This window comes from Dipodomys spectabilis, unplaced genomic scaffold, assembly GCF_019054845.1.
Source record: "Dipodomys spectabilis isolate Male_0828 unplaced genomic scaffold, ASM1905484v1 ptg000213l, whole genome shotgun sequence".
NCBI classification, from domain to species: Eukaryota; Metazoa; Chordata; class Mammalia; order Rodentia; family Heteromyidae; genus Dipodomys; species Dipodomys spectabilis.
Window position 1 is genome coordinate 606,832 of NW_024870890.1, and position 25,855 is coordinate 632,686.

At 50.0% G+C, this 25,855-nt stretch overlaps 1 protein-coding gene across 4 annotated transcripts in view; it reads right to left on the reverse strand.

The window, feature by feature from the left end:
- Dst (dystonin) overlaps window positions 1–25,855 on the reverse strand; it is a 327,245-nt gene that overhangs the window by 232,432 nt on the left and 68,958 nt on the right. For 3 of the 4 annotated variants that reach the window (XM_042696940.1, XM_042696939.1, XM_042696941.1), the window contains exon 1: window positions 23,304–23,394. The exons of the other annotated variant lie outside the window; for it this stretch is intronic. In XM_042696940.1, coding sequence (XP_042552874.1) covers window positions 23,304–23,394 — 91 coding nt within the window. Of the gene's footprint in view, window positions 1–23,303; window positions 23,395–25,855 lie in introns of those variants that run through there. 4 annotated transcript variants of the gene reach the window in all.

The window sequence follows — 25,855 nt, forward strand, 5'->3', positions numbered from 1 at the left end:
GTAGCTGTCTGCGTTAAATGAATACTGCTATCTTGTAAGTGTTATATTTATTCTTTGGCTACAAATATTACAAACTCTAGAAATTAGAGCCTCCAATACATTATCTTGCTTAGCATGATGTCAAAGAAAAAACCTGAAATATTTTTCAAACATTGAAATACTTAATTGGTGGTTTTGGCATGCCTAAAAATTTTGTTTATTCTTCTGCCCTCTGCATTAACAGCTCCTAACATCAGTTTCCAGAAGTGACTGGTTCAATGGCCAGACACTTAAGAAGGCTATTTGCCAGCTAGTATGAACAGACAGAGACTCTGAAGCAGAGATTGGTACACTTTAGGTTTTCCATAGCTGCTGAGTATCTTCAAAACTTATCTTTCTGATTCCTTTCCATCTTAAAAAAGAAACCAACCCCATATTAAAATAAATTTTGACATTCAAAATTTTATGGATTTTAAATACAGCACTTTTTCTTATTAATATTGTTTTTTTCTCTTGTATTTACGCTGCCCAGTAGCACATGCTGTGTTGAGCTACAGGAAATGGGAGCAATGACAACCACAGCATGTTCTAAGCAGGATATGACATCTAGCTCTAACATGACACTGCCCCACAGACACTATGGACTCTTGTCGATTAATTATAATGTCAGTCATCTACAACACATCCAACTGGAAAACACAGAAGGGCTTCCTTAACTGTGTGTAAAAGCTGGTGTATTCTATGCCAAAAAGAAAAAACTTATCTATCTTTTAAAAACCTAATCATTTTAAGCCTTTTTGAAAGGTGTAATCACTGCATTGTATGTTAAAAAAGTGACAGATGAAAGAAGTTATACAATGTAACTTACCAGATATACTAACACCACACACACACACACACACACACACACACACACACACACACACACACACACACACACACACACTTCCTCTCTCTTTCTCTTTCTCTCTCTCATACACACACACACACACATACCATGAGAAAGGAAAACAATTTCAACACTTTTAGTCACTAGGAAAATGCAAATCAAAACTACACTAACAGCCAGGCATTACACGGCTGGCTCATACCTGTAATCATAGCTACTTCGGAGACTAAGACCTGAGGATTGCAGTTCAAAGCTAATTCGAGAAGGAAAGTATATGAGACTCATCTCCAAATAACCAACAAAAAGCCAGTGTAGGGCCATTACTCTAGTGGCAGAGCACCAGCCCTGAGTGAAAGAGGACAGTGTCCAGACCCTGAGTGGAAGCCCAGGATCCGCACCAAAGCCTATTCTGAGATTCCATACCATCCCAGTCAGAATGGCAATCATCAAAAAACAAAAAGTAATGCATGGCCATGAGGCTGGGGAAAAGAGAAGCCCTTGCTTGCTTGTATGTGACTCAGTGCAGCTACCATGGCAATCAGTATGGAGGTTTCCCAAAATCAGAACAAGGGCTGGAGGCCTGGCTCAGCTCAGCAAGCAGGAACTGAAGCTCCAGTAACACTAGAAAGTATGTATGATCGGCAAGACTCACAAACCAGCCACAGTACCTTGGGTGAAGCAAGGACAGCATCTTCCACTTTCCTGCACACCCCACTACTTACAACAGCCAACTAGCCAGAGGATCGGCCTTGCCGCCCAAGAAACAATGCACAGTACAGTTATTATTCAGCATAAAAAAGAATGAAATGCTATTTGTAAGAAATTTCGAGAACTGGAGATCATAAAGTTACGTGAAATCACCTAGTCTTACAAAGACAAGGGTTACAGATTTTCTCATGGAATCCAAAGTTGGAAGAAGGAACTAAGAAAGAGTGAGAGGATGATGTGATCAAAGTACGTGGCACGTAAAGTAGAAATAGTCACCACAAGACCTCTTAGCTTGTATAAATTAAACGTTAGAACAAAGGGCAGCCCTTTCTAGCTGAAAGGCACCCAGGTCCACAGGAGCCTAACCAGCCCTCAGCTGCCTCCAGCCTCAGCTAGGTGAGCAGGCACAGCTGCTATGGGGAGGAAAGGCGGACTGGGGACAGGTGCCACAGGCCAGGGAAGAGGAGGCCTTGGGCCCCTGGCCAGGGCGGAGGGGGGAAGCCCGGTGGGAAGGAGGGAGAGAGTGTGAGGGAGGAAGCCAGGTGGGAAGGAGGAAGAGAGTGGGAGGGAGGAAGCCAGGTCAGAAGGAAGAAGCCAGGGGGAGGAGGGAGGAAGCCAGGAATAGGAAAAATGAAGCAGTATAGGAAAGAGGAAGCGGGGTAGAAGGGAAGATGGGCACAGGAAGGAGGACGTGGGAAAGGAAAGAGGAAGCGGGGTAGAGGGAGGATGGCGAACAGGAAGGAGGAGATTGGGGTAGAAAAGAGGGAGTAGGGCCAAGGGAAGAAAGAGGGCAGGAAGGAGGAAGGAGGATGGGAAAGAGGAAGTGGGAAGGGAGGCAGGAAGGAGGAAGCAGAGTAAGGGGCCTATTTTTTCCACAAAAAAGGAAAAGAAGACATAACCAGATGACACTTGTTATTAGCAGATTCAGAAAGCCAATTTAGAAAAAGAAAACTCTGAGAGGCTGGGAAGGTAGCTCAGTGGTAGAGCGCTTGCCTTGCATGCCTGAGGCCCTGGGTTCGATTCCTCAGCACCACATGAGCAAAAAAAAAAAAGCTGGAAGTGGCGCTGTGGCTCAAGTGGTAGAGCGCTAGCCTTGAGCTGAAGAGCTGAGGGACAGCGCCCAGGCCCAGAGTTCAGGCCCCATGACCAGACCCCCCCCCCCAAAAAAAAAAAGAAAGAAAAAGAAAACTCTGAAACAACTCTATTGTGAATTGGAATGGAGAAGACAGTGGAAAATGAAATAAAAAATAAAAAGCAGAACAGCCAGGCGCCGGTGACTCATGTCTGTAATCCTAGCTACTCAGGAGGCTGAGATCTGAGGATCAGGGTTCAAAGCCAGCCCAGGCAGGAAAGACTGTGAGACTCTTATCTCCAATAAACCACTAGAAAACCAGAAGTGGCGCTGTGGCTCAAGCGGTAGAGCGCTCACCTTGAGCTGAGGGATCACGCCCAAGCTCAGAGTTCAAGCCCCACAAATGACCAAAAAAAAAAAAAAAAAGCAGAACAAAGTTATGATGACACAAAGTTTCATGAGTACTACTAAACAGCACATGTCAAAAGACTAAAAACTCAATCAAAAAACTTCAGCATGTTTGCAGCCAGGCCAGTGAATGGGAGGAGTAGGGTTCAAGACCAGCCTGGGACAAATGTAAGACCCTTAGCTAATTCAAAACCTTACTCAAAGCAAAAAGGGCCAGGAAGAGTGGCTCATTCGGCAGAGTTCCTACCCAGCAATTGTGAGGCCCTGAGTGCAAATTTCAGTGCCACCAAAACACAACAAAAACAAAACTTGTATGAAAATGTATCTAGCTAAGCCAGGTGATGGCTCACACCTGTAATGCTAGCTACTCAGGAGGATGAGATCTGAGGATTATAGTTCAAAGCCATCCTGGATAGGAAAGGCCATGAGACTCTTATCGCTAATCACTAAAAAGCCGGAAGTGAAGCTGTGGCTCAAATAGTAGCACACAGCCTTGAACAGTCCAGGCCCTGAGATCTAGACCTAGGATTGCCCCCCGCTTACCATACACACACCCCAAGTAGATCTACCTATTTTAACCATGAGAGAAAATAAATATTATAAGGTAAAATATATCAGTTTTTTCTATACTCGTTTGGGAAAGTGCTAAGCCTAAATGTTTTTTTTTTTTTTTTTTTTTTGGTTCCGGTCGTGGGGCCTGAACTCTGGGCCTGGGCGCTGTCTCTCAGCTCTTCAGCTCAAGGCTAGCGCTCTACCACTTGAGCCACAGCGCCATTTCCGGCTTTTTTCTTTTTGCTTATGTGGTGCTGAGGAATTGAACCCAGGGCCTCAGGCATGCAAGGCAAGTGCTCTACCACTGAGCCACCTTCCCAGCCCCACCTAAATGTATTTTTAATTACTAATTCAAACTAAGATAATTCCGAAAGAGAAAACAGGACTAAGAATGCACTAACTGCCCTGACTGTAACAAGCAGGCAAAACTTCACACTAGTTTTAGTAAATATAAATTATTGCATGTTTGTATTAAAGAGTATAGATAAATACGAGTTTCTATATGACTTCAGTTTTACAATAAAAATTCATATATGTGAGAAATGAGCAAAGAAAAGCTTTTTTACTTTGTTAAACTTTATGTTTACCATTACACCAAGTATTTTTAGATCTAACTCCCCGAGTTAATAAGCAAGAACACTCTTTGATCCAAATTCGTCTGCAAATGGAAGGATTGAGAGGATGACGGAATGCTTCTATTTGGAGATGTCACTGAATTAAAAGTTCCTGGTGACAGAGTAGCACCTGCCACCAGCAGTCCTGAGCAGGAGCTGACCTTCCAGTCTGCAGTGGACCAGGAAAGAACTTCAGAAGCAAACCTCTTCCCAGGCTCAGATAATGACCTCTATGGGTCCGAGTTCCACAGGAAAATCTACAGCATGACACGACAAAGCCACCGAAGGCAAATCCTGCAGGGTGGGGGTGGCTCACATCTGCAACCCTAGTCAGAAGGCTGAAGTTGGAGGATCCCAGTTCAAGGCCAGCTTGGGCAGACGAGTCCATGAGACTCTGTCTCCAAACAGTAAAAAGTCCGACTGGATGTGTGACTCGGGTGATAAATGTCAGCTGAGCAAAGCTCAGTGAGCTCAAAGCCCTGAATTCAAACCTCAGTACAGTCAAAAACAAAAAGAAAAAAAGCAAATCCTGAGAAATGGAAGGTGAACTGTCTTCTTTCCTCCAGCAATACTTCCATCAGATTATGAAAGGATTTGAAAGGTAGGGGAATACGAGATGCCTTACGGTTTCCTCCAAAGTCTAACTGCTCATTCAAATATTAATGAATAAAAAGATTTAAGAGACAAAGCATATGCTGAAGGTTTTTACTTCTTTATTGATACTTCCACCAAACGATCCAGAGTCACAAACGTCAGGAGCAGGGCAGTGGCCAGGGCGGGGAGGACGGGGCCAGCTGCCGGGAGTCAGCGAGGACCGGAGCCCCAGCTCTACCCACACACAGTCTCTGGGCGGTCATCTGTCCTCTCTGCCGCCGTTTCCCCGCCTGCAGAATGGGCTCATGAAGCGGGCATGAATGGCACGAGTGTCACACGTGAGGTGCTAGAATCGGTGTGGGGCAAGCAGTAAGGTTCACAGAAGTACTTGGGTAAAGGAAGAAGACCCAGCAGGGGCTGTAAATAGAACTTGAAGCTTAGAGCACTTGCCCGCCTTCCATCCTGACAGGATGGACAACTTCTGTTGTCTCATCTACACTGGGAAAATTTATTCAGCGCAGTTTTCATCTGGCTAAAGTTTGTCGCCTCTTTCCAAAATGAAGTATGATGGACTTGGACAATTTTTAAGTGGGTCTCGGCGCTCCACTTTTAGAAGTGGGTGGAAGGGCTGCTGCCTGCCCTTTAGGACGACCCCCACGAAGGGAGGCCCCGCTCCTCCTCCAGATTCAGCGTGGGAGCCAAGCTGGGTGCCAGGAGTGCCTGCAAGGTGGCGCGGGGCCAGCGGGGCCTGCAGGCAGGGTTAAGCCCCACCAACACCTGGCTCTTCCAAACTCAATCGTGCGCCGTGAGGCCACACGATGCTATCAATGGCGCTGGATGAAAGCACGGTGAGACGGCCACACACACTGTGCTTAGACCTACCATTAACAAGCAAAATGTAAACATTCGTGATCTCAGTGGGTACAGTGACTCCAGCAGTAGAGTGGCTGCCAGCAATGGGAGGCCAGCATTGCCACTACAGACAGACAGACAGACAACAGGCAGACTTTAAGGTAGATTCACTTTGTGTCTTGATTGAAAAATGAGTGTGTGAATGGTTTCACTCGTCCTCCTCTCAAGCCACCAGAATCAATCCTGATCATCAAGTCTACCAGTGCATCCCAGGCCATAACCCAAGGGTGACTTCCAGGCGGGAGAATAAACACCACTAAGTCCAGAACCTTCTCTTGCTACACCTTCCTGCTGATGTCCTTCCAGGTTTATGTCTGAAGTTCGGCTCACAACACAGGTAAACAATGCATAGTACTCCACCTCCACCGTGCACACAATTTCAGTTAACACAGGACCAAAGTGAAATGCAGTGTAGGAAAGGGCTTAGTGACTGGTGGGGTTTGTAACTTATTTAATAGGTTCACGTCATTTAGTTTTTAATGGTGGCTACATTGATCAACTAGCTGGCAGTCCTGAAAATCCCGCAATAATGTCAGGCTGTGAGCAGCTCTAGCTCAGCGTTGACGAGATAAACAGTTCCCTCAGACATATCACGTGGTCATATCATCCTTGAAGTTGCATCCTGAAGTCTCACCTGCTTAAATGATCCTTATTTTGCATTTGATGGCATTGATCACATTGTGATTAACTTGCCCAGCACTGTAGTCTGGGCTGCATGGTCAGGATACCTGTCTCCAGAGCCTGTGTCCCTCCTCAGCCCAGGGCCCCCCATACCTTGTAAGTCCCTTCTCCCTACACCTGTGCCCCGCGCCCCAGTGCTGGAGATTGGACATGGTCTTCACAGACCATGAGGTCCGGCCAAATCACACAGGAACTTAACAAATATGTGTAGGCCTCTCTTTGTCCCTCGCATTTCAACAATGCATCCACCTAATGCCTGTTCCTTTTTAAGTGGTTGAACCCCTTTTCATTTTCTTAGTTTGCAGGGGATGGGAGTCAGTGTTGCTTGGTGGGTTAGCCTGAATGAGGTCTCATAAGCTGGCATTTGTATGGCTTTTGAAGCAGTGTGGAAAGGGGGGAAATGTTTGACAAGAACGCTGTTGCTAATAAGCTGTAGCGAGTGTGTAAAAAGGCCCTGAAAAGCAAAGTAAGTCTCACTGGCTTTCTCCTCCTGTTTGCGTTTGTCAATGTTGAAATGAGAGGCCTTGCCTGTCTGTTTGGGAGCTTGAGAACTGTTACCTGCTCCCTGCTAATGATAGCACAGGGTTCCTCATGCTGTCACGCCATAGGTAAGGCTGCTTCATGAAGTTCAAGATGCTACAGTGAGCTACCAGTGATCCCAAGCCGTGCTGCTGCTAGGTGGCTGGACCTCACTGCTTGGTACATCAGGGACCAGGGAAGCTTTGTAAAGGCCTCTGCTCAGGCTTGTGTGTGCTGCATGGCCTCAGCACACAGGTGCTGTGTGCTCAGTGCATGGCCTCAGCTCTCAGGTGCTCAGGGCACAGACTCAGCTCTCAGGTGCTGTGTGCTCAGTGCATGGCCTCAGCGCTCAGGTACTGTGTGCCCAGTGCATCGCCTCAGCTCTCAGGTACTGTGTGCTCAGTGCATGGCCTCAGCTCTCAGGTGCTCAGGGCACAGACTCAGCTCTCAGGTGCTGTGTGCACTGTGTGTAGGCCTCAGCACTCAGGTACTGTGTGCTCAGTGCATGGCCTCAGCGCTGAGGTGCTCAGGGCACAGACTCAGCGCTCAGGTGCTGTGTGCACAGTGCATGGCCTCAGCTCTCAGGTGCTGTGTGCTCAGTGCATGGCCTCAGCTCTCAGGTGCTCAGAGCGCAGACTCAGCTCTCAGGTGCTGTGTGCACTGTGTGTAGGCCTCAGCTCTCAGGTGCTGTGTGCTCAGTGCATGGCCTCAGGGCTCAGGTAATATGTGCTCAATGCATAGCCTCAGCTCGCAGGTGCTCAGGGCACAGACTCAGCACTCAGGTGCTGTGTGCTCAGTGCATGGCCTCAGCTCTCAGATGCTCAGGGCACAGACTCAGCTCTCAGGTGCTGTGTGCTCAGTGCATGGCCTCAGCTCTCAGATGCTCAGGGCACAGACTCAGCTCTCAGGTGCTGTGTGCTCAGTGCATGGCCTCAGCTCTCAGGTGCTCAGGGCACAGACTCAGCTCTCAGGTGCTGTGTGCTCAGTGCATGGCCTCAGCTCTCAGGTGCTGTGTGCTCAGTGCATGGCCTCAGCTCTCAGATGCTCAGGGGACAGACTCAGCTCTCAGGTGCTCAGGGCACAGACTCAGCTCTCAGGTGCTGTGTGCTCAGTGCAAGGCCTCAGCTCTCAGATGCTCAGGGCACAGACTCAGCTCTCAAGTGCTGTGTGCTCAGTGCATGGCCTCAGCTCTCAGGTGCTGTGTGCTCAGTACATGGCCTCAGCTCTCAGGTGCTGTGTGCTCAGTGCATGGCCTCAGCTCTCAGGTGCTGTGTGCTCAGTACATGGCCTCAGCTCTCAGGTGCTGTGTGCTCAGTACATGGCCTCAGCTCTCAGGTGCTGTGTGCTCAGTGCATGGCCTCAGCTCTCAGGTGCTGTGTGCTCAGTGCATGGCCTCAGCTCTCAGGTGCTCAGGGCACAGACTCAGCTCTCAGGTGCTCAGGGCGCAGACTCAGCTCTCAGGTGCTGTGTGCACTGTGTGTAGGCCTCAGCTCTCAGGTGCTGTGTGCTCAGTGCATGGCCTCAGGGCTCAGGTAATATGTGCTCAATGCATAGCCTCAGCTCGCAGGTGCTCAGGGCACAGACTCAGCTCTCAGGTGCTGTGTGCTCAGTGGATAGCCTCAGCTCTCAGGTGATCAGGGCACAGACTCAGCGCTCAGGTGCTGTGTGCTCAGTGCATGGCCTCAGCTCTCAGGTGCTCAGGGCACAGACTCAGCTCTCAGGTGCTGTGTGTACTGTGTGTAGGCCTCAGCACTCAGGTGCTATGTGCTCAGTGCATGGCCTCAGCGCTCAGGTGCTCAGGGCACAGACTCAGCGCTCAGGTGCTGTGCGCACTGTGTGTAGGCCTCAGCACTCAGGTGCTGTGTGCTCAGTGCATGGCCTCAGCTCTCAGATGCTCAGGGCACAGACTCAGCTCTCAGGTGCTGTGTGCTCAGTGCATGGCCTCAGCGCTCAGGTGCTCAGGGCACAGACTCAGCACTCAGGTGCTGTGTGCTCAGTGCATGGCCTCAGCTCTCAGATGCTCAGGGCACAGACTCAGCTCTCAGGTGCTGTGTGCTCAGTGCATGGCCTCAGCGCTCAGGTGCTCAGGGCACAGACTCAGCACTCAGGTGCTGTGTGCTCAGTGCATGGCCTCAGCTCTCAAGTGCTCAGGTCACTGACTCAGCTCTCAGGTGCTGTGTGCTCAGTGCATAGCCTCAGCTCTCAGGTGCTCATGGCACAGACTCAGCGCTCAGGTGCTGTGTGCTCATTGCATGGCCTCAGCTCTCAGGTACTCAGGGCACAGACTCAGCTCTCAGGTGCTGTGTGCTCAGTGCATGGCCTCAGCTCTCAGGTGCTGTGTGCTCAGTGCATGGCCTCAGCTCTCAGGTGCTGTGTGCACTGTGTGTAGGCCTCAGCACTCAGGTGCTGTGTGCTCAGTGCATGGCCTCAGCTCTCAGATGCTCAGGGCACAGACTCAGCGCTCAGGTGCTCAGGGCACAGACTCAGCGCTCAGGTACTGTGTGCTCAGTGCATGGCCTCAGCTCTCAGATGCTCAGGGCACAGACTCAGCTCTCAGGTGCTCAGGGCACAGACTCAGCGCTCAGGTACTGTGTGCTCAGTGCATGGCCTCAGCTCTCAGATGCTCAGGGCACAGACTCAGCTCTCAGGTGCTGTGTGCTCAGTGCATGGCCTCAGCTCTCAGGTGCTCAGGGCAGACTCAGCGCTCAGGTGCTGCGTGCTCAGTGCATGGCCTCAGCTCTCAGGTGCTGTGCTCAGTGTTCCATGAAACTGTGCAGAGTGGCTATCACTTGGCAGGTCAGAGGGCTGTAGAGACCCGGCTCACTGCCCACTCTTCAAAGACTGCTCCACCTGTTAGCGGTTAAAGGAAGCTGGACAAAACTGGACAAACAGTTCATTGGCACCTGACTTCTTGTGAACCGGTGTGTTTCCTGTGGCTCTAATCTGGAGTGCTGGAATCACCATGGTGAATGTATTTACACTGGGGTACCAGCAAATGCTATAGATTCAAACACTGCTCTTTGGGACAACATCCTTCAGCCCGCCGCCGTGAAACAGTGATTGTTAGAAGAAATTCCTTTCCTTCTCTTTAACTTCTTTCTCACAGGAAAGAAATAAAAGGTGGTAACTACTAAAGCATTAGTTATCACTAGTTCTGGTCCCTACTCATGCTGTGAATGCAAACGACTGAAAACCAACCAAAGGGATTTCTTTTTAAGACAAGAGCTCTCTATCTAGTCAAAGCTAGCCTTGAACTCATGGCCCTCTAGCCTCACCCAGCCTCTTGAGTACTGGATTAACAGGTAGCTACCAATATGGCTGGGTAACCTCAAGTTTCTTTTCAAAGCTGTGACCCTAAATTTAGAACCACATATCTTAGTCTATAGCTGCTTCAGACAGAGGCCTTGCTTGTTCTGTACTGCCACAGCCCAAGAGATTTGATCTTCTTTAAAAATAACCAGGCCTCTGTTCAATATGGATGCCTCCTTAAAAGAGAAAAGCTAAGAGCCAAACTGTCACCAAATATAGTCCCCACATCTCCCAGAACTGCTCTGCCCTTCCGACATTACTTAGCAACTTTAGTCACATCAAACGGGCAAGTCGCTCCAGTGAGATACAACAGTAACTTCGACAGAATGGCCAAGGGTCCCAGCATCGTCCATGCTTGTCACACATCTTGTGTTAGGACATAGGGCAACACATACATAAATGATGTGCCTACAGGGACACGTTCGATTCTCCTGTTCCTGTCAATGCGTGGCAGTGTTTCAGGAGATAGAAGTCCCCTCCCCAGGTTGGGCATCGCAGGAACCTTCTTCAGTCACTCCTATTCCCACGCTGTCCCTATGCAGAGGGAGAGGGCTGCTTCCCACGTCACCCAGTGCCAATATGATAACACATGCTTCCAGATGCTAAGAGATGCTCTGGGGAGATGCTGAGGACACATATGGGTAGGGACTCTATATCTTCTGTTGCTCATTTTTCCTAAGCTCCTGTAAGTTTCTCCCTAAAATGGTCATCCACTGTCAAATCCAAACCTCCTGCCCTTCCACAGCCATCTATTCTTACACGAGTTAGCACGCAGGCCACACTGCCATTCTCCTCCCTCCAGTCCCGACCTGAAGGGAAGGTTCCAGAACCTAGCAGCTCCTCAGAATGCACAGGGACAGACCCAGATCTGACTCCTGGGGACAGATCTGATAGGTACTAGCAAACCACCCCACTCTAAAGCCGAAGCCTGCGTCCAATCCAGCTCCAAGATGAAGGACTTTTCAATCACATGTCATAGTTTCCATTTGTATTGGATCCAAGAGCGCTGGCGAGCCGCTGTGGGAAATGTGTCATTACCGGTCCCTAAAACACAAGCATGCAATGGAACAGAACGTGGCATCCCTCTCACTACGGAGGGCCACCGGTCCCGTCCTGTCTGCACTGCTTTGCTTCTTCTACTCCTCACTTCCATGCTCTCTGCTAGGTCCCCGTCAATCTTTGGCTCTTTCATTAAGTGACTTAGACACAGCCAAGGAAGAACCTCCTACCTCCACTAGGGAGTGAAAAGAAAAAGAAGAGGGTGATGAAGGAGAGGGAGGGAGGAGAGAGAGGAGAAAGAAAGAGGGTTGAGGGGCTGGGAAGGTGGCTCAGTGGTAGAGCGCTTGCCTTGCATGCCTGAGGCCCTGGGTTCAATTCCTCAGCACCACATAAGCAAAAAGAAAAAAGCCAGAAGTGGCACTGTAGCTCAAGTGGTAGAGCGCTGGCCTTGAGCTGAAGAGCTGAGGGACAGCGCCCAGGCCCAGAGTTCAGGCCCCTCGACTGGGCCCCCTCCCAAAAAAAAAAAGAAAAGAGGGTTGGGAGAGGAGGGGAAAGGGAACATGAGAAGAAGTCATGTGTCCCATCCTAAAGACCAAGTTTTGGGTCGTTAATTCAGGTAATGGGAGCAGAAAAAAAACTGTTGTAAATTTCTTGCAAAGTCATACTTCAATCAATGCTACAGATAAGTGCTGTTCAGTGTCCTCAAGACTGCAGAAGTCAGAAGTGGCCCTGTGGCCCAAGTGGTAGAGCACTTGCCTTGAGCTGAAGAGCACAAGGACAGTGCCCAAACCCAGAGTTCAAGCCCCATGACTGACAAAAAAAAAAAAAGACTGCAGAAGTCATGAAAAACAAACACAAACAAAACCTAAAACTCAAAAAACCCAGGAGCATCTGAAAAATTTTCTTCATGCTGAGCACCAGTGGCTCATGGCTGTCATCCTAGCTACTCAGGAGGCTGAGATCTGAGGATCATGGTTTGAAGCCAGCCAGGGAAGAAGTCCATGAGACTCTTATCTCTAATTAACCACTGAAAAACCAGAAGTGGTGCTGTGGCTCAAATAGTAGAGCACTAGCCTTGAGCACAAAGAGGCTCAGAGACAGTGCCCAGGCCCTGAGTTCAAGCCCTGCAACCAACAAAAAAAAAAGTTTTTCAAAAGAAATCAATTATAATTTCTGAGGAAAAAAAAGAAAAATCATAAGTATGGCAGTCATTTCCAAATGCAAAATGACACGTATGTCCTACCAGAAAATTGTCATGTCTTCAGATAACAGAAGAGAACTTGCTTTTCATTCATGTTTTGCACATCTTTATTTTCCAAAAGTGTAAGCAAGTATGTGTGAGTCTTCCACACTCCTCCAAGTACCTCCATAGCTCCTCTTTTCCACTGAGTAGAGAAATTACTTGTTTAGCCAATGGGATCGTTTTTCTGCTCAAATTTAGAAAGCTACAACGAACCTTACCATTGGAAACGCTGCTTCAATTACAACAGAAATAAAGGAAAACAGGGTTTTTCCTCAAGACACTAAGTCCTCTGCTGCAGTGATGGGATGGATGAGCAGGCAGCTACCCATGCTCAGCCTGTAGATTAGCGCTATCCACAGGGCGGTCTCCGCACCAGCTGCGGGGCAGGTCGCAGGCCCCGGGCCGCCACAGTCACAGCCATGTGAACCTGATGTCCTGCACTGGCTGTGAAATCAGCTAACTCAGGGAGCTGCTGTAAGAATTCAATTGAATCCAATGTGTAAAAACTTGGCAAATAGGGCTGGGAAGGTGGCTCAGTGGTAGAGCACTTGCCTTGCATGCCTGAGGCCCTGGGCTTGATTCCTCAGCATCATATAAGCTAAAAGAAAAAAGCCGGAAGTGGCGCTGTGGCTCAAGTGGTAGAGTGCTAGCCTTGAGCTGAACTGCTGAGGGACAGCGCCCAGGCCCCCAGAGTTCAGGCCCCATGACAGGACCCAAAAAAAAAAAAAAAAAAAAACTTGGCAAATCTGTGAGGCACTAAAATTATAATAATCATGAATTCAGGGTGATGGTTCATTCTATCTTCACATTCCCTAAGTCAGGACTAAAAGCTGGGTCTTACTAAATCTTTAGACTTGATAATGTATTTATGGTACAAGAATTCTGAAAAAACTGCAAAATTTTCAACTCGGTGCTAAGCTAAGAAGAAAAACCTGTCTGATTTTATGAACCTACTGATTCTGTCATTATGGCCTTGCTTTCCCTACCACCAGAGTAAAGAGCAGTGGGAGATCTGCGCCCATTCCATGGTGGGACTTCTGCACACCACCCGTCCACCCCACAGCTCCCCCCGCCCACTGAGATCTGCCTGCTTTCCCATACCAACCCAGCAGGTAAGCCCTGGCGCCCAGATCCCTCTTCCAGGTGGCAGTCCTCGGGAGTGGGCCCTGCCCTATTCCTCACCCAGCTGTGCGTTCGGAGATGGCATGGCCTCTGATCCTCTTCCTTCTGGAGGCCCTGGTGCCTATGCACAGATTTTAAGGATCTGTAAGGATAGAACTAGGTCATGTGTGCCAGCTTGGTGAGGACCACTTCTCTTCCAGTGTATCTGGGCACTGCGAAGTAAAATGACAAGAGGCTGGGGGAGGGGGAACATTCTGTGGTCACTGTTCACGTGGCACATAGACTTGCTTTCGGACTAGAAAGAGAAGACAGGCTGGGTACAAAGTTGCTTGAAGTTTTCCAAAGGAACGTTAATGCTTATCGTTTCATTTATCATTTTAATTCTACCATACCACAAGTTAAAATTTCTATGCATTCTCCTAAAAGAAAAAGGTATTCAGATAAATTCTGATTTTCCACAAAATAAAATATTCTTGCCTTTCTCTCTCTCTCTCTCTCTTTCTGGTGCTGGGACCCAACCCAGGGCCTTGTGCATGCCAGCGGCCTTGTGCATGCTGGGGCTGTGCACTCTACCACAGAACTACATGCCTAGCCCTATCCCACACCTTGCTTTCTGTGAGAACCAAATCCTCAGAAAGTCCACAGAGAAAAAAACATGGGGACTAAATTGCTAACACTGACCACTGTAACACTGACAAGATGCATTGTTGTCGGATGGGTACAGAAGACTGTACCTCACTTAAAATTCCTAATACATGCAAAACTCAAGCTCTGAGTTTCAATCATTCAGCTTTTGGTCTCCTGTTTTTCATATTTTCTAGCTTCTGTTATGTAACATCACAAAGGTCACAAAATAGATGGCCAAACACTGTTTTAATCATTTATTTATTTACACTAGTAAAGGTAGTCACTGGTCTGCTAGGGTTCATAAGCTTGTGGGGGCTGCGATCCTTGTAAAATATGCTGCAGGAAAAATACAATAATCTTGCTCTTAACTCATCTGTTAAAAATCAAAGACAATGTTTACATTAAATCATATTTCAACTCTAAGGAACAACAGTATAAAATGTTGAGTTCTTATATTCTGTATACATTCATTATAGCTAGGTTATAATCAAACCACTGAGACAAATACTTTCTAAAAAATTTTTAAATAAAACCTGGGCGCCAGTGGCTCATGCCTGTCATCCTAGCTATTCTCAGGAGGCTGAAATCTGAGGATCATGGTTCCAAGCCAGCCTGAGCAGGAAAGTCCATGAGACTTATCTCCAATTAACCACCAAAAAAGAAGGAAGTAAAGCTTTGGCTCAAGTGGTAAAGTTTTGGCCTTGAGCAAAAAAAGCTCAGGGACAGCGCTGAGGCCTGAGTTCAAGACCCAGGACTGGCAAAAAAAAAAAAAAAAAAAAAAAAAAAAAATCAACCACAGTAATAATTAAAACAAACTACTCTCTACCCAACTATGTTTCTGATTACAGCTCAATCTCCAGAGTTTAACTTCCGCATGTTTTACAGGACAGGGATTGTCAATTTCAATCTATTCTTAAAATAGGACGGTCCAACTAATTTTAGGCACAAGCATTCTTCAGCACCACAGCTAACTGACTGAACACCTAGCCTGCCATGTGCAGGCATGTGCAGACAGATCAAGCTAACCGTCAGACAGCTAGACTGAGCCTAATACACAAAGTACTTAGCCAAAATGAAACAGTACTTAAGCACGGTAGGATCAGATAAAGAGAAATAATTATGCTCATATTCATTTAAATAATATCTAAAAGGCAATGAATCGCTCAAAGCTATCAAAAGGAGGTAATGCTGTAAAAAGGCCACTGGCCATTTGCAAAACATGATCTAATCAAGAATTCCTACCCAGAGTGTATGTAAAAATCTCTTAAAACTCAACAATAAGAAAACAAAAGCCAGGTATCAGTGGCTCAAACCTGTAATCCCAGCTACTTAGGGGCCTGAAAATGGTATGATCAGAGTTTGGGACCAGCCTCAGGGAGAAAAACCCACAAGACTATCTCCAAGAAGGAAAGCTAAGTGTATCAGCAATTCCTGTCAGGCCAGCTACAGAAGGTGGATCGGGAGACCCCACTCTACAATAACCAGTGCAAAGGGCTGGTGTACATGCAAGATCCTGAGTTCAAACCCCAGCCAGTACACTCTAGGGCAGGAAGCAAGAACCCCATTCTACAATAACCCATGCAAAGGTCCAGGGGTACAAGGGCCTGAGTTCAAACTCCAGTAACACTGCTAAAAAAGAAGAAACAACCAATTTAAAAGTGATCAAAACATCTGGCTGCTGGGGAGGTGAGGAGGGAAGGGAGAATAGGGGAAAAACAAAGGAGGGGGTAACAACGCTTGATAGAAGATGTACTCATTATCTTACTCAGGTAACTGTAACTCCTGTGTACAGTATCTTTACAATAAAAAATATTTTTAAAAATCTGGCTGACACCAGTGGCTCACGCCTGTCATCCTAGCTATTCAGAAGGCTAGAAGCTGAGGATCGCCATTTAAAGCCAGCTGGGCAGGAAAGTCTATGAGACTCTTATCTACAATGAACCACCAGAAAATCCTAAGTGGTGCTGTGTAGCGCTCAAGTGGTAGAGCACTCACCTTGAGCTGAGGAACAGCTCCCAGGACCAGAGTTCAAGCCCCACAGCCGACAAAAAAAAAAAGAATCTGAACAGAAACCTCCCCAAAGCCTATCTAGCAGATAGATGCACAGTTAGCAAATGAGCATACAAAATGTATGTACATATCCTCACTTATCACAAGGTTAAACAATAAACCCAAGCACCATAAATTTCAAGGGAGGGAGGAAAAGAGGAAAGGAAGGAAAAGAGCGGAAGAAAGAAGAAACAATACTACGTCCTTCAGAATGGCTCAGGTAGGAGATGGTGGCATGGTTTGGATATGTTTGCAGCAGTGCACTGGGAAATGGAGCCCTTGGAGGTGCCTGGGCCTACGGCTCCTCCCTCATAAATGAGGCATGTGTTTTGTAAACACCTGGGTTAGTGGAGGACCATGGTTTGAAACCAACTGGGACAGAAAAGCCCTGAGACTCAATCTCCAATTAATCAGCAAAAAGCTGTTACAGAGGCATGGCTCAAATGACATTGGGCAACAAAGCAGAGCAAGACTGAGACCTTTGAGTTCAAGCCATGGTGCACGCGCATGTGCACACACACACATGAGCAATAACTACATCCTTTACCCAAATGACCTGGAACCTGCACAAAAACCTGCACACAAAATGTGTGCAGCAGCTTTCCAACTAATTGACAAAAAATGAGCCACCAAGATGGCCTCAGTACACAACATGTAAACACACTGCCGCACATCAGACAAAGGACTATTTATTACTCCGTGATAAAGGAAAGATAAACCACTGAGCCATGAGAAGCCACGGACCATGAAAGAAGCCAATGTGAGAAGAACGTACGCCATAGGACTCTACAAAACATTCTGAAAAGGCAAACGATAGAGACAGCCGGAGGGGGAGGGGAGGGGGATGCGCCAGCCTGGGTTGTGGGGGACCCACAGGGGGAAACCGCCCTGCACCACACGGTGGTGGAGACCCTCAGCGCTGTGCATCTGTCAGGACTCGGATCTGAAGAGCACAGTGAACCCTCCACCAACTCTGCATCTGAGGTGCCAGCTCATCCATTGTAACCACTGACAAAGATGTCAACAGAGCTGTCTACACAGCAAAGGGAGGGCAAACAGGGAAGTGCTATACTTTCCACTCAGTTTTTCTTTAAACCTAAAGCTACTCTAAAATATAATATATTAGAGAAGGAAAAAAAGAGAGTGGAAGGGAAGGAAGAGGAAGGGGGGGAAGGAGGGGAAGGGAGGGAAGGGAAGGGGAGGGGAGGGGAGGGGAGGAGAGGGCTATGAGGAAGCTGATGGCTTCACTTGCGGTCTTAGGTCTACTTCACACACTGCTCCACTGCTCAGAACAGTGGTCCTCCTTATCTGTCCCCCACTGGGCTCATAAAGATGATATAAATATTATTCACTAAACTCTATGTTGGAAATGAACACAGTGGGTGGTTAGGAGGGGGAAACTGGAGAAAATGGAGGGGGTGACACTGTTCTAAAAGAAATGTACTCATTACCTGACATGTAACAGCTCTGTACATCACCTTTGCCATAACAAAAAGTTAAATTAAAAAAGAAGCATTACTTCATGCCAAAAATCATGAATGCATACTGACCCGCTGGACAGAAAACCTCAGTACTGAATACAGGGGATGGCTTAAACCCTTGGGACAATAGTATCTTTTGTACTACCCTTAATACCAGGACCCACTGAGGAATATTTGCACCCACGAGAGAAAAATCAAGACTTTGTCAACTCCCTCTGACAATTCTTTCCAGGAAACATTTCAGGCATGAATCAAAGTAGTCGCATTCATTGGTGACATTTACCCAAACTTAATTATTTCCAGTGTTTCCTCAACCTAAATATGTTCAAGAAATGTTCGCATTAACGTTGTATTTTAGTTTTATGGATATCTTAATTTATAATCCTACTGGGATAAAATGGTCAGTCTCCAAAATCTATTTCATAATTGAGTTGAAATAAATTCTCTGAAATTTTAATTTTACTTCACTCATCTAAAGTTCAGAAAAATTCTGGTTTTAATCCAAATCAGATTCCTGTTAAAAAAATTCCCATAAAATCTACCTCTGCGTCATTTCCTGGTCAAAATGTTTGTCCTCAGTGCGCCTCATGTCCAAGGTAAACGCTGCCAGCAAGACCCCAATTGTTCCAGGAAAATTAAGTTTTCTTTCTTTTGTTGGTACCAAGGCTTGAACTTGGGGGTCTCACACCCCTGAGCAGTGCCTCCAGCCCTTTCAATGCTGGTTATTTTGAGACAGGGGCTTGCTTTACGCCTGGGCCCACTCTTGAACCTCAATCTTCCTACGCTTCACTTCTGACATCGGCTGGGCTGACAGGTGCACACCACTGCGACCAGCCAGACATTATCTCCCAGTCTGCGAAATGGCAGCGGTTTCAAGAGAGGATAATAGGAAGCTTAGAAAGTGCTCATTGGAAACTGCTCTCATGGTCAGTGGTCCTCCCCTGTCTCCCCACACTGCAGCTGGCCAGCTCACAGGCAACAAACATCCTGCAGTGCCCACTGGGCCCCCTCCCTCTGCAAACTCCGGGCACGCATGCCCCGTCCATCCCACGCCCAAATCCAGTGCTGGGCAGAACATCGGAGACCCCTTCCGGTCTGGTCCCATGTAACCACCATAGCCACCCACGCTCATGTGACCTGTGTGCTCACGTGACCTGTGTCCATCACATCCTCTGACGCTCAGCCACACAGCCTCCCCACCAGGGCCCCCCCTTCCCCACACTTCACCTTTTCACAGAGTAAGAGCTGAGGCCCCGACCGAAGCACATCTGTTTATCTGCTTCTTTTTTGGGTGATGTGAAAGTAGAGTGGAAAACAGCAGCAAATAAGCTGCATCAAGGGCTGGGCCAGGAGGAGCAGAGTGGCAGCTTTACTTCCAGCCACAGGGGATCTACCTGGGCCGAGGGCTGACAATGGAGGTGCTGCCACAAACTACCAGACACCAGGAATCTTTCCTGTTTGCTCTTCAAAAGCCACTGGAGAAAGAAGAGCAGAAGCAAGAGGCTTCTCTATAACTAACAGGACATAATTAACACCCTGACCATCCTCTCAGCCTTCGTTTCTGCGGGATCTAGAAGGTCCGGGAGGCCCAGGGGTCCTCAGCTCCAGGACTACTCCCTCTCCGCACTGCCTCTCCTTTCCTATGCTCTAGGCATCTCCAGCTTCCAGGGGAAAGCGCCCTGGTCACACCCCGACCTCCATACAGACACAGACTGGGAGGCAGGGGCCGCATACCTCCTTGCTGACTACACAACAAGACAAGACAACCAGGCAACAAACTGCCCCTCAATGTACTACCTAAAATGTGGTACCACAGAAACGGGCATCTACAAACCGCCCGAAGTTTAAGACAGAGCCTCAAACCTTCCCAATGCACAAAGGCTTCCTTTTTCAAGTACCTGACTACATGCATGTAGAGATAAGTCTTAAGCCAAGGAGGAAAACCCCCCAAAACCTAAAAGCATCTTGGTCTTAAGTGTGAATTTCCAAGTTAAGTAGCTAGTAGTAGTTCCTGTTCTTGAGCATACAGATCCTTCCTGTGGTGTGAGATAACACACAAGTTCTTAGACAACTTAAATCCTAGCACTTGTTGGAAATCACTTTCCAAATCCAGGTAGTAATGTTCTAGACCATCCCATGTCATATGGAAAATCCCCAGAGACCAGTGATGCTGGCCAACACACTGGGTTCTGGTGGGTAACATGTGCACATATCAGTAGTGCCAGATGAAGATAGGCAGCATCACAAAGCCAGGGGCAAAGTTCAGCTTTGTTCAGGGCACAAGATGGGCTCCACATGAAAATCCACATTTCCTACTTTGCAGATAAGATGACCCCTGGAACCAAGACACAAGGGCTAGAAGAGCAGCAGCCATCTTGTGGTTACAAAGCAGCCGCATAGCACTGTCAGAAACATGGGTCCAGGCCCCTCATTGGCAATCCTTCCCTTACCTATCTTGGAGCTTTCAGTACCTGAGAAAAAGAAAATGTCTATGTGGTTAAACACAATCACCCGATGTCTATTAGAGCCATAAACATTTAACAGATTAAGACTGACTTTTAAATAAATGCCAAGTAGCTGCAATATTAACCACCACCATGAAGCACAAAGCCCAGTTATGACATAACTGACTGCTCGACCGTGAACGCAGCACCAGCAGAAATCAGGTTCCTACAGACTCCTGGAAGCCAGTAGAAGACGTGAGCAAGACCATCGCCACCACCCTGCACACCGCAGAAATCTCTCCAGACCTCTGCTCCAGCCGTCCACACATCTGAGCCCTGGCATTGGTGTGTAGAATAAAAAGGGGAGTTTTTACCCAACCACATGTCCACAAAGGCAGTGACTGAACTGACACTGAAAACTACACAGTCTCACTCATTCCTCCATCACTGTGTACGTGAGCAGTGAGGCAAGAGTTTGTGGGAAACAGAAAATAAAAACTGCCTATAGTCTGAATAACAGAAGAGTTTGGGGGGTGGAGTTAAGTGATAGTGTAGTTAAGTAACCAAGTCATTCATCAGCTTTCACAGAAATGATGATGTGACATGCCACTGAAATTCTGTGAGGACAAGTTATTTTCAATTAATTTCAAGATCAATGGAAGAAATGCTACTTCTTGGACCAAAATAACCCAACAATTTAAAACTTTAAGTCTGAACACATAAAGAGGAAACTTTGTTGGCTGATATATCATTTTCTCACACCATTTTTTCACTTCACATCACATAAAAAAATTAATAGTGTTGGGACATCAAGTCTCGCCATAACACCCAACAGCTGCATTTCACTAAGTAAGTGATTTCATTAGTGAGCAAGAGAGATCACTGTGTGCTGTGCTAAGTGACTACTACACAACACACTCACTGGGTAATTTAGTTACAGGAATGGCCAATATCCAGTATAAACAACATACTAAAAGAGAAGGCTAGAGATGTGAGAACTGTGTTTTGTTTAAAAAAGTAACTTTATTCACCCTGACTTTGACACCTGCTGAGATATCAGATCCTTTTAACCAGGAGGTTTTAATCTAAGATTTTTTTTTATTAAGTAACTGTACAGAGTTTTCGATTCCCGAAGTCAGGTTATGAGTACAATGCATGTAGATCCATGTCACCGTTTCCATCACTCTCCCCTACTTCTCCCCTCCCATCCCTACCTAATCTGGAGTATTCTAAGAATACACTTCCCAAATAACAAGATGAGATATGAGTCAGAACACTGAGCTGGGCTTTGCAGTCCAAATCTCTCCCTGTATTATTCAAGTTCAGTGAACAGTTGCCTATTTTTACTCAGAAGTAAAGGACTAAAGCTAGACACAAGAATAGACCACCCCATAAATACTCAGGGCTCATTTACAATTTCTCTTGCTTTTCTACCAAGGGTCCAAGGCTAACTGAGGACTGAGCCTAACAGAACTCAGCACTCTCTTCCTCTCTACTCGAACTTCCTAACCTTACAGATTATCCCAACTCTACATTCTGATGATAGGCAGATTTTATATTTACTCCAGCTGACTCTCCCACTTACACCACTCAACAGCTGGGGCAAATGAGAACTCTGCAACCTGATAATACTTGAGGCCAATGCAAGCTCACTCTGTAGCCACAGAACTCCATCAGAAATGGAACCAAATAACCTCTCTGAAGTTCAAATGGGAACACAGAATGTTTTGAACAAAGCATGATTTCAGAAAAGGAGCAACTGCTCTCTCTGAAAGGATAGCAAGCTGACACTCCCTGCCCGAAGCCTACAATTCTTTTCTGATTAGATCAGGCGAATAAGCACTGGAGTGAAGTCATGGTATCAGACGCTGATGGGAAGTCATGGCTGGCTTCAAAACCCACCGGCAAACAATGAGTTTTCCAGGTCTCCAGCTTTCCCTGGAGTCACTGGCCAATGCATTTCCTTTCCTTTCCAAGACTAAATGAAACACAGAACATGGAGAAAGCCAGTGCAGATCAAGCCACAAAGAGAAGGAGAAAAATCCCTTCTGGTCTTTTCTGTGGCATCTCGAGCAAAACGTTTCAAGAAGTGCATGTGGGACCAGATTGCTGGTAGCCAGGCTAACGCGGGATTAGAAAGAAGTGTGGTGAGAAGTGCAATGGCCTTCAAGCTGTAACTTTCCCTTACTCACAAAGGCAGATAAAAGACAAGCCTTGAAACCAGTCTGCTGTCTCCAGGCTCCTCAGATCAACACTTGGGCTATTTCTGTCTTGTCATCCCAAACTGCCCACACACACGGATGTAAAACTTCTTATGACAAAAGAAGATCGTACAGCTGCGATTTTGTGAAGTGTAACAAGTCCACAGTGTGAGCTCTTTCGCCACAGATGTGCTTCTTCAGTAAGGTTTAGGGTTTAGACGATTGTGCTGCAGTATTTCTGGAGATGAGCGGAAACGAAAAGATGAAGGCAGGCTTCCATCCCGCACATGCACACGCTTGCTCACGCACACACACGCGCGCACACGCCTAAAATACCACACTGGCTGGTAGCGGTGTGACACACAATGGAGTCTCGGTACAAAGGAATCCAGGGGTGCTGCTGACCAAATTCGATGCGGGCCGCAGGACTTCCGGCTCTGGAAGGGGAGCCAGGCGCGGGGCGCGGGGTCTGGACTCAGCTGGGCGGTGGACGGGCTCGCCCGGGGACGAGAGGGGCGCGGCCCACGGAGAGCAAGTCCGCGGGCGGCGGCGCCCTGCGCGTCACGCGCGGGTGCGGGGTGCGGGGGCCCGGGCGCCGCCGGGCGGCTCCTACCCCGCGGGCGGCGCACCTGGTCCGCGGGGCCGCGCCTGACACGCCCTTCCCCGCGTCGGGCTCTCCCCACGCCCGCGCCGCCCCGCCCGGCCCCGACCCCCCGGCCCCCGGCCCCCCAACCCCCGGGCCTCAAGCCCCGGACCCCCGGCCCCGCCCGGCCCCCGGCCCCGACCCCCGGCCCCCGGCCCCGCCCGGTCCCCGGCCCCGACCCCGCCCGGCCCCGACCCCCGGCCCCGGCCCCGCCCGGCCCCGACCCCCGGCCCCGGCCCCGCCCGGCCCGCACGCACCCTTGTACCGCTCCAGCACGTCCTCGTAGGCCTGCAGGAACTCGCGCTCCTCGGCGGCCGGGTAGGCGGCGGGGCACAGGTAGCCCGCCATGCCGCCGCCGCGCGTCCCCGCCGCCGCCCGGCACCGTCTGGGCAGCGCGGAGGACGCGGCCGGGGCCGCCCAGGCCGGGGCGGGGCGGGCGGGGCCCGGTCAGCGGCGCGGACGCGCGGCGGAGGCGGCGGCGGGGACGCGCGGGCCCGGAGCGGCCGCGGCGCCCACCCGGGCGGAGCCTCCGCGCGGTGCCCGCTGAGGGCCGGGCCGGGGCCGCGGGCCGGGAGAGCGGCTGCGTCCGCCCGGGAGGCTGCGCGGCGTCTGCGGCATCGCCGGCCGCAGCGGACGCTCCCCGCGGGGAGGGGGGGAGGCGCGGGGAGGGGGGAGCCCGGCCTGCGCCCCTCGGCCCGCCCCACGCCCGAGGGTTTCTATTCGGGGCCTCCGACAGGTGCCCGGGAGCCGGCGCCGCGCGCGGCTCTCTGAGGGCGGCCGGGCGCGCGGAGGGGTCGCGGGGCGGCGAGGGCCGCGCTCGGACCCCGTGAGGGCCGGGGCTGCGGTCACGGGGGGCTGCGCCAGGCCCGGAGCCCAGCGTGGGGGCGGGGCGGGGCCCCGGGGGCGGGGCGGGGCGGGACTCACGGGGGTGTGGCTGGAGAGCGGGTGGGGCGGAGCATAGCCAAGGCCCGCCGCGGGGGCGGGGCCTATCGGGAGGGGCGGGCTTCGCGGGTGGGCGGGGCGGCCCGCATCCCGCACCTCCAGAGCCGCGGCTCCGCCGGCCGCCGCGCGCCGGTGTCCGGGCGGACTGGAGTCAGGCTGCGCCGGCGGCCTTCCTGACCAGGCCAGGTTCCTGGGCTCGCGGGGGGCGGGAGCGGGGGGACAAGTCCCGGCACCCGGGGAGGAAGCCGGGCCGGGCACGCGCCGGCGCACGCGCGCCACCGGCCGGGCCTGCAGACCCGCAGCTCCCCGTCACCCCCGCGGCCCCAGGCCGCCCTCCCCGGTCCTCCGCGAGCCTCTGACGTCAGCGTCACTGCCCACGAGCGCCGCGGGAGCGCGGGAGCTGCTGTGGAAATGGCCGAGGGCGACGCTGGGCGCGGGACGCGGCCCAGGGTGTGAAGCGCACGCGCGCGCCCCGCCAGGCAACGGCAGAGCCGCCGCCAGCGCACACCTGCTTTTCCTTCAGGATGGGCCCCAGACTGCGTCCGCTGGGCTGCGCGGCTGCAGCCTCGTCCCTGCAAGAGCACTGCCAAAGCACCATCAGCACCCCACAGCGAGCATGTTCCACAGACAGGCACACGTGTAACTGTGTGCGTGCATGCACGTGTCCCAGAGTATATGCGGATGGACAGGTGAGGTGAGACACACACCTGAGTCGCACACCTGTGACACAGATGACGGTCAGCCGCGTGACACCATGGCCAAGGACTGCAACTCTGATGTCACACAGAACCTTGGGGTGGCTCCCCACCAGGTCAGAGCCCAATCCACGGCCTCAGGTTGCAGGACACATGCCAACCCTTCCACATCCTAACACCTGTCAGCCTGGGCTGTGGCCTCTCTCACCGCTCTCAGCAAGCTCTTAGTCTCAGCTCCTGTGGCACTGCCTGGCAGAAACCTGTCAGGAGACCCCTTCTCCCTCTGGGCCCTGCCCCCCCCACCTCCAGGCTATTAGCTTCTTTGCTGGTGCTTTCAGAATTATGTGCCTGCAGCCGCCGCATTCTCCACCATGGCACTCATCACATTAAACTCAGACTTCTCAAGGGCAGGCCTGTGCTGTTCCTCGCTTTCCTGCAGGAGCTCGGGGAGGGAGCACTCATCAAGGTTTCCCACAGACCCGCTGGGCTTTCGGATTCAGGGGACATTTTCACAAACAACTCTCCTTCTGTGGGTTTCCAAACAAAGATGTTCCGCTCCCACCTGCACACACGGACACTGCGGCTGCCCACCCCACGTCCGAGCCGCCTCTCCACCTCTCAGAGGGGAAATTTCCAAGATGGGGGTGAGTTTCAAGGAGATCATAGAACAGAAATTAGAAGCAGAGGTCTTAATGGCATGATTTCAAACCATTCGCAGCCCTGGCTCCCCTCGGGGAACGGCCTCCTGCCATCTCGCTGGGCGGCCACGGGAGAGCTGAGCCACGGCAGGGGTTCACCGGACGCCTGTGCCGGAGCCCCAGGCCTACCCCACTAGAGGTATCGTTTATGACACACGAAGCCAACACTGAATCTCCAACACTTCTAATTTCCATATCATTCTTGTTTTTGTTCTGTTCTATTTTTGAAAAATAACTGTCATTTTAAAAGTAGGTGACTTTGAGGTTTCCATACAAACTCCGTGGACAGTTCACAGTGAATCACACACAGCCTCTGATTTCGCGACACCCACAGTCAGCGAGAACCACAGTTCTCCTGTTCTCCCCACCCAGTGCACAGTGCCCCCAGTTCTTCCATTCCATTCCCCCACCCAGTGCACCCCAGTTCTTCCATTCCCCCACCTGTGCATAGTGCACCCCAGTTCTTCTATTCTC